Below are 9871 nucleotides of genomic sequence, written 5' to 3' on the forward strand. Positions count from 1 at the left end.
AAAATCACGCATGACAAATTATAAACCTCTAGATCTCTAAAATCATAAAGTCTTAAATTAGTTGTTGTTAACAATTAAGGAATGAGTTAACAATTGATCACATCCTTATGAATATAACTATTATTTTTTAAAGAAAATAATTACAAAATAAATACTCTCCCCGCCCCTAAAGAATATGCACTCTTTTTTTAGTCCGTCCCACAAGAATATGCATTTTCTAATTTTGGAAATTCTTTTCTTTCTAAAGAGATAAAACTTATTCTTCACTAACAATATTATAAAAACTTTTTCTCTCTACCTCCCTCTTATTTGACTAATTTTGTATTAAAACTCGTGCCGAACCAAAAATACATATTCTTTTGAACGGAGGGAGTAATAAATTGGTTGTTTGACTTCTTCATATATAACAAACCAAAACATTATGGATGGAATTTTAAGTACAATTCACTTCCCATTTGAGTGTCGCATAATTTGAAGTAATGTTGGACATCGTGTATCCTCCAACTCGACTTCGACAGATTGAACATATTAGAAGATGTAATAAATCGAACGCATGCACAATCTTTGCAAGTCAAACTCTCCAGCATATCAAGAACACCGACAAAATGGAATGCACGCAATCTCTACAAATCGAACACACCAACAAAATCAAATACGCACAATCCAATATTTGCAAATCGAACGCATCAACACAATGATAAAGCCATACCTTAACATTGGAGACAATATGCAGTAATATGTTTTTTAACGTTATTAGAAAGTTTCCTTTTAAATTAGGCAAAACACATCCTTATTCCTTGTACATTGTTTATTTCACTATGTCCTTATACAATTTTTTCATTTTAGTAAGTCCTTATACTTTTATATTTGATATATTACAATCCTTATTTGACGGAACCGTTAACTTTTCCGTTATAAAATAACACATTATATATTAATTATTTGAATATATTCCACCTAATATTCTATTTGGAAAATATGAACATAACATAAAAAAAAATCGGTCGTCCGCTCCTCCGCCCAGATCCGCCGCCCCCACGGCTTCTCCGTCCACGTCACCGGCGTCGCCGGCTTCGTTGGCTCCCAAATATATTATTGGAACCAAATATAAATTAATATTCGAACTTCAAATAATCAAACAACAAATTTCTCTTAACGGTTTGGAATTCTTTAATTTTTTTATTTTGTTTTTATCTTTTTTATATTTATGTTATGTTCATATTTTCCAACTAGGATATTAGGTGAAATATATTTAAATAATTAACATATAATGTGTTATTTTATAACGGAAAAATTAACGGTTCCGTCAAATAAGGATTGGAATATATCGAATATGAAAGTACAAGGATTTACTAAAACGAAAAAATTATATAAGGATCTAGTGAAATAAACAATCAAACTACAAGGACTTAAGAATGTGTTTTGCCTTTAAATTAAAACAACTCAACTTACATAAATTTAACATATCTCCAAAAATCATACTAGTATTATAACTTCTTGTTATTAATCTTTAAACAAGGAATAATAACAAAGGTAGATGAATGAATTAGCCAATGGAGTAATATTTAATTTTTTTATCAACTTGCTAAAATACTCTAAGGCCATGTTTGGTTGACCAGAAAGTAAATTTGGCAAGGAAAATGATTCATGAGAAAATTATTCCTATTAACTTTACATTCCTGAGTTTGAAAAATATTAAGATTTTAAATTTTATATTTGATTTAAACACCAAACTAAAATTATATTCCTACTTATTATTTATAAAAAATAATAATATAAAATTTTTAATAAATTATTAATTATAAATAATAATCATTATATGATTATATTTATTATTAGTTTAAATATGGATTAAACATTATATTATATAATAATATAATTATAATTATAGTTACATGGAGTATTATAATCATAAATGATTATAATAATAAATATGATTATTATAATTATAATATTTACGAATATTATAATTGAATAAATTTTATAATTTGAAATTTCACTATGACTTTATTGATTAATCACTATTTATAAAATAATAATAATTATTTATTATTTATTATTATATATTTTATATTATATAATTATATTTTAATAATATTTAAGAAATTATTAATTATTATTATGATAATAAGAAATATGTATAAATATTATAATAATATACTTATAATTATGATAATTTTAATTATAGTTGTTTATTATACCGTAATTAAGTATGGTTTATAATTTTAAATTATTTTTAATACATTGTAAGTATTATTATTATTATTAATAGTAATAATAAAACTATACTTATAATGAAAAAGAATACCTAAGAAAAGTTAGGATTCAGAATCCTAAAAAGATGTACCAACTTTCCTTGTCTTAGAATTCTGATTACTTTCCCAGTTTGATTAAAAACGAAACAAACACAGAATTTTAAAATTTAAGGCCATCCACAGTGGGGCGGACAATAGCGCGCGGGAGCGCTATCGTTGCCACTGTGGCTCCGGTGACGAGGGACGATGCGTCGTCCGCGCCCTATGCTTAGTCCGCGGACGATCGGGCATCGTCTGCCCACTGTGGGCGCCGCGGACTATGCAACGCGTTTTTTTTTTAATTCAAAATTTGTCTATTTAAACCTCGATTGTCATTCTATTTTTCATACGAACACTTCTCGCATCTTTCATTTCTCTCATCTCTCACGTTTCTCCATCTCTCACAAACCAAAATGAACCACGACGACGACCGGAGTTCCTCGGAGGACGGTAGTCCGACCTTGACTCAAGCCTTAAATGCAGCCGTGCACGACGCAATGGCGGAATGCTTAGCCATAATGCAACGCGAGGAGGCGGCGGCGGAGCAGATCCCCAGGCCTATTCGACGTCGGACGTTTGTCCGACGCGACCACGCCGCAGCTCACGAACGTTTACGTACAGACTATTTTGCCGAGCAACCACGGTGGGGCCCGACTGTATTTTGGCGCCGTTTTAGAATGCCTCGTTACCTTTTTCTCAGCATTGTCCAGACGTTATAGTCACGTGATGAATACTTCCAGTATCGGGAAGATGTCATCGACAGACCCGGACTTACGCCGTTGCAAAAGTGCACAGTTGCACTCCGTCAGTTGGCCTACGGCACCAGCGCTGACATGTTCGACGAGTACCTCCACGTCGGGGATACAACAGGCCGCGAGTGTCTGAAGAGATTTTGTAGGGGAGTTGTGGAGGCTTACAACGACATATATTTGTGAAAGCTGACAGTTGTAGATTGCCAGGGTCTAATGAGAATGCACGAGACGGCGCACGGCTTTCCTGGGATGCTAGGGAGCATCGACGGTATGCACTGGGCGTGGAAGAATTGTCCGACGGCGTGGAGAGGTCAGTTCACTAGTGGATACAAGGGCAGCCACCCGACGATGATCCTCGAAGCCTTCGCTGACCATCGGCTCTGGATCTGACATGTGGTGTAGCCGGTCGAACAACGACATCAACGTCCTCAACTTGAACTCATCCACCCTCTTCACCGAGCAATGCAACGGTAACGGCCCGACCATCGAGTTTACCGCCAAAAGGCGCCACATGGGGTACTACTTGGCCGATGGCATATACCCAAGGTGGCCTGTTTTTCTGAAGACGATCAGCTGCCCAATTGGTGAGAAGAAAGTTTTATTTGCGCAAAAGCAGGAGGCGGCGCGGAAGGATGTGGAGCGGGCATTTGGTGTGCTCCAAGCACGATGGGCAATAGTGAAAGGGCCGCCTCTGGTTCAAGGAAGTCCTCGCCGATGTCATGTATGCGTGCATAATCTTGCACAACATGATAGTCGAACATGAAGGTGATAGTATCACCGATTGGACCGATGACGAAAGTGCATCTAGCTCCTCCAGCACGGCGACCGAGCCCCCCGCTCGAGGATTACCGACGAGCTTCAATGAGGTTCTATCTAGACAGGTCTCAATGCGCAACCAACACGACCATGCGCAGCTCATGAACGACATGGGTGAAGAAGTGTGGGCCCGTAACCGCCGTCGCTGAGTTTGCGTATTTTTTTTTTGTAATCCGTATTGTAATGTATTAATTTTATAAATGAAATGAAAGTTTTTCCCAATTTTTGTAGTTATTTAAGTATTCAAATAGAAGAAAATGCTTAGGGCGCCCCACTGTAGGTGGAAGGGCAAGAGGATAAAATGTTGACGTGGCGGTGCATAGGGCGGGCTTTAGGGCGCCCCACTGTGGATGCTCTAAAGAATCAGATTACTTTCCTAGTTAAAATCCTGGCAACCAAACCAAACATGACCTAAATTTTATGAGATTGTTAACAATATTGACTATCGAACATTAGGCTTAGTATGATAGTTGCCATGAGCTAAATCTACCCACTACACATAACCTATGATTTTATTGATTCATTATTCTGTCCGAAGGCTTTGGGATCAATTAAAACAATTTCAGTTAAAATCCCAACAATTATCGTTCTTCTCCTTCTTCTTCTTCACTTTAATTAATCAATTGTTTTATTATCAATCTGGTCCTTGACATAATAAAATAAATTTCAAATAATCTCGTATCAAATTTTAATAATTGCAGCTTGATGCACATTGATGGGGTGCGTACTAAACAAGCCCAACAGCAATGACGGCCCATCAGCCCAAAGCCCAAGGAAGAGTATGAGTTCGGCATTACCAAAGAGTTCGGCCTCAGCCTACAGCTCGGTAAAAGCCAACCAATCAAGCTCTGCTCTCAGGTCGGCATCAAGCTCTACTCTCAGACCGGCAACCAAAGCAGTTCGGTCTCAGTATTCGACCGAACATCAAGCTCTGCTCTCAGGTCGGCATCAAGCTCTACTCTCAGATCGGCAACCAAAGCAGTTCGGTCTCAGTATTCGACCGAACAAGGAGTTAGTGGACCCATACAGGATTTCCACAACTTCCAACACACCCACTACCACGTGGTGTCAGCTCAGGCCACGATCGTAGGCCATGACCTACGCTACATGCAGGACCTCCACGACCTCCACGACATCCACAACCATCATTAGTGGTGATGCAAGCCACGATCTTAGTTCAATGTATAAATAGAACTTAGATCAGATAGAAAAAGGTTAAGCTCTCTAGAGATAAAACATCATATAGCAAGTCTGTGTTGTAAGCTGTAATCCCAGATCAAGCAATACAATCTTGCCCTCCCTTCTTCCCGTGGACGTAGATTTACTTCAGTAAATCGAACCACGTAAATCTCTGTGTCGTGATCTGTATTCCCTACCAGAATTTACTAACATCAGAAATTCGCGGATTCATCACACATATAACACGCCTGCTGCGTTACAACCCGACTCTAGCATGGTTATAGAAGATACCACCAAATAGGCATATTAATATTAGAGTGTATTACATAAATAGTACCTGATCTTTCACTTTCGTACATAAATGATACATGATCTTTATTTTATATCGTTTTTGGTACCTATAAATCATATTTTTGGTACCTGATGCAATTTTCTCCCCAAAATACTCTCTAAACAAATTCATTTTTCCATTTCTGTCATAAATGATATTTTGGGCATTGACAAAACTAGTACCAAAAGTGATATTATAATATCTTTTCTCATTCTCCTCACTATTTATACTATTATTATTAATCAATATTAGTATTATTATTTTGATGTTATAAATTAATAATTAATTTATTTTTTAATATCATTTAAATATACTTAATGATTATAGGTATAATTATATTTAATTATTATAATAATGTTAATGTTATAATAGTAAAAACTAGTAGTAATTAATAAATAATAATTATTATTTTATATTAAATTAATAACTAATCAATATAGTTTTAATCAAAATTTAAAATTGTGAACTGTGTTCATAATGATAAAGAGTTGAATATTTTTAGTTAGGTGTTTCAACCCTAAAATGAGTATAAATAATTTAATTAAAAATATTCAATTGATTTAATTACTTTAAATAATTAATTTAATTAGGTGTTTTGTTATTGATTTATATTATGAATGCAATTAGATGTATTTATAAAACACTAAAAAAAGAAGAAGAAGAGGAGAAAAGAAAAAAGAGGAAACATAAACTGAGAAAAAGGAAAGAAGTAAGGAAGATAAAATATTAAAAACAAAGAAGAAATTGAAGAAAAAAGAAAGAAGAATAAACTAAAGAAGAAAAAAAAGAAAGAAGAATAAAAAATCACATATTTGGTTCTATTTAATTGAAATTTTCAAAATATTCTTCATAACAAAAAAAATCACATGTTTAGTACCTAGGGTTATTTTTGTCATCGAGTACAAAAACGATATAAAATAAAGATCAGGTACCATTTAGAGCATTAGCAATGGGGCGCCTAAATGGACGCCCTAAAGTCCGCCCTATGCACCGTCACGTCAGCATTTTATCCTCCTACCTTTCTATATGCAGTGGGGCGCCCTATAAGCCGCCCTAAGCATTTTCTTTATTTGAATATTTAAATAACTACAAAAATTGGAAAAAAACCTTCATTTCATTTAAAATTAATACATTAAAATACGAGATTATCGAAATATTCGTATGGAATGTGAGAGATGAGAGAAATGTTCATATGGAAAATAGAATGACAAACAAGGTTTAAATAGACAAAAATAAAAAAAAAACGAAAACGTGTTGCATCGTCCGCGTCGCCCACAATGGGCGGACGATGGGGCGGACGATGCCCTATCGTCCACGTATCGTCCGCGGACGATGCATCGGGCTTCATCCGCGCACCTATAGTGGCGGACGATGACGCGCTCGATGACTCGGGCGCGCCATCGTCTACTCCATTGTGGATGCTCTTATATGCAAAAGTGAAAGATGAGGTATAGTTCACTCTTAGGGCCTGTTCACCTTATTAGATATAGGCAGATATGGCCTCATTTCTGACTATTATCTAGTGTTCAGTTTCTTTATGTTAATTTTGTATGGCCCTATAAATAACAATGGCCCGCACTGTAGAAAGGGGAATTGGGCCAAAATAAATTCTCAAGAATGAGTCAATAATTATATCTGCATCGAGAGCAGCGTCAAGAAATGAGGCCAAAATACCTTACTTACCCTTCCATTTTTCGTTTCCCTCCCAAATCATTTCTTCCTCATCCATAAAAATTGAAGAACCTTACCTCTGCGCCGACTAAAATCCGCGGACGAAATTTTTGGATGAACGCTCGATTCCGTCCTTCCATGTGATTCACTGCAAGGTATATCATAATTCGGTGGACTTCTGGCTATTTTCGTCACCGCGTAACGGATCAAGCACCGGCGTGTATATTACTCCCCCAATTAGATCTGTCCCCAACTCTTCAGTCTATCTGGTGCAAGATTATTAACACCATCCAACTCTGCATTGTCACTGCAGGTTGTTTCAAACCCCGTCGGCAGATTTTCGCAAATTCTAGTTCTTCGATTCTGCAGCGACCAACTTGTGTGCTGAAGAAAGACCACCCACGGCAGTGAAGGTATTCCACGTCCCCTATCCCCTAATAACTTTTCCATATTTGATGGACATCTAAAAATGATGTTTTAAACGTCATATTATTTGTATTACTTACTCTTGGTCTGTCACTCAAGATGGTCACAAAATTTCTTAATAATATTGTTGAGTCTGTGTTATGATGGATGTTCTGTGGTCCTCTGTGTTCGGGTTCTATACGGCTTCTGTAGCCGGAGGGTTGTTGTGGATTTTTTGAAGGGTGATACAACTGCATACATCACACAATATGCCTGATCAAGCTTGTAACAACGCCAACCTGGGTATGCTACTTGAAGATCTTCAGTTTATATACCGTGTGGAGACGACAGTTCTAGTTGAGAAATATGTGTGTGCAAAAACTGCTAGAAGTAGACGACGAATCCTAGACAGAGCGAGACGGTACAGCGTGATAAAAAAGATCCCCGAACAAGTCAAGTATCTGGACAAACTCGTCCATGTGACCGACGCAGACTGTGTAGCAAATCTGAGAATGGATCGTAACACCTTCGCTAAGTTATGTCGGATCCTACACGCAAGGGGTGGACTGAGGATAGGAAAAACCTTAGGTGTTGAGGAACAAGTCGCAATGTTTCTGGGTGTACTCGCACATCATAACAAGAACCGTGTGGTTAAGTTCCATTTTGCACGATCTGGTGCAACTGTCTCACAATGCGTGCACAAAGTGCTTGCTGCAGTGCTGAGCCTACACTCGGTATTGCTATCAAAACCCACCCCCGTACCCGCTGACTGTACAGATCACAGATGGAAATGGTTCACGGTACTTTTCTATGATCCTAGGTATGCTTGAAAAATTTAGCATAGTGTTCATTTACTAATCTTTGGCTGACTTTTATTTTTTGTCAGGGTTGTCTTGGGGCATTGGACGGTACCCATATCAATGTGCTAGTCAGCAACGAAGATAAACCTCGGTATCGCACAAGGAAGGGGCAGATAGCGACGAATACCCTCGCTGTTTGCGATCGCAACATGCAGTTCATGTACTTCTTGCCAGGATGGGAGGGGTCAGCCGGAGACTCGCGAGTTCTAAGGGATGCAGTATCCCGAAATAATGGTTTCAAGGTCCCCCAAGGTATTTCAAAATCAACACCTATATTGCAGTCAATGTTGAGCTTATTGTTTGGGTACTATGAATTGTAAACTGAAACCATTTAAACAAAATGTCACGCAGGGTGTTACTACTTATGTGATAATGCGCATGCCAACTGTAACGGATTTTTAACCCCCTACAGGGGGGTTCGGTATCATCTAAAAGAGTGGGGAGTCGGTACAGAAAAGCCACAAGACCCTAAGGAAATGTTTAATATGAGGCACACCAAAGCTAGGAACATTATTGAGAGGGCATTTGCAGTACTTAAGATGCGGTGGGGCATACTTCGTAGCGCATCTTTTTATCCAATTCAGACACAAATTCGCCTAATTATGAGCTGTTTTTTACTTCACAACTTCATTCGCCAAGAGATGGATGTAGACCCTGTTGAAGTTGAGCTTGACTACGACGAGCCTGCTATTTTACCTGAAGAAGACAGCATAGGCGTCGACTACGTTGACAGCGTTGAGCCATCTGCTCAATGGACGCAGCTTCGGGATGCACATGCGCTAAACATGTGGAATAATAGTTGACCATGTATGCATGAAGATATTACTACAAGTGTCATGTTAACGGGAATCATCTGGGGTTTATGGGTTTAATGTTTGTCCTATTCGGTGTTCTGATTGGAAGGAATATGTAGTGACATGAAGTAACAAGTAAACCACTGCTGTTGTTGTATTTTGCGTAGGAAGCTATGTATTTTGCGTAGGAAGTTATTGGTGAAAAATTGTATTAAAATTCTACTAAAAACTATTTTCACTTAATGGATTTTCCATTCTAAATCAAGGCGATTTTCCAATTTAGATGTTCAAGGTACCAACGCGAAGCTATTTTGAAGACGAAGAGAATGATAGTTTTGCCGGATAGAATGATACTCTGAGTTGATAAAATGATAAAATGATAAAATGATAGGTTTATTGCATAGAATGATAGTTTTGCCGGATAGAATGATACTTTCAGTTGATAAAATGATACTCTGAATGATAAAATGATACTCTGAATTTCGCCAAATATCACGTAAAATGATAAAATGATAAAATGATAGTTTTGCCCGATAGAATGATACTTTCAGCCGATAGAATGATACTTTCAGCCGATAGAATGATAGGTATTTTTGGTGAATAAAATGACATTTTTGTTTAATAAAATGATACTTTTACCTTATAAAATGATAATCTAAGCGGATAAAATGACAGTTAGCTTATAAAAATGATAGTTTAGCTGGAGAAATTGCATATAAGCTGATAAAATGATACTTTAACGTGACAAAATGACAAAACTGATAAAATG

At 36.9% G+C, this 9871-nt stretch overlaps 1 protein-coding gene across 1 annotated transcript; it reads left to right on the forward strand.

Moving 5' to 3' along the window:
* The first annotated feature begins 7717 nt into the window (after positions 1-7717).
* LOC121804256 lies at positions 7718-9111 on the forward strand. The gene is made up of 3 exons (XM_042203766.1): positions 7718-8248; positions 8335-8424; positions 8827-9111. Exons 1-3 carry the CDS (start codon positions 7718-7720, stop codon positions 9109-9111), a joined length of 906 nt encoding a protein of 301 aa, XP_042059700.1.
* Positions 9112-9871: the final 760 nt, after the last annotated feature.

The sequence above is a fragment of the Salvia splendens genome, chromosome 5 (genome assembly GCF_004379255.2).
Source record: "Salvia splendens isolate huo1 chromosome 5, SspV2, whole genome shotgun sequence".
NCBI lineage: Eukaryota > Viridiplantae > Streptophyta > Magnoliopsida > Lamiales > Lamiaceae > Salvia > Salvia splendens.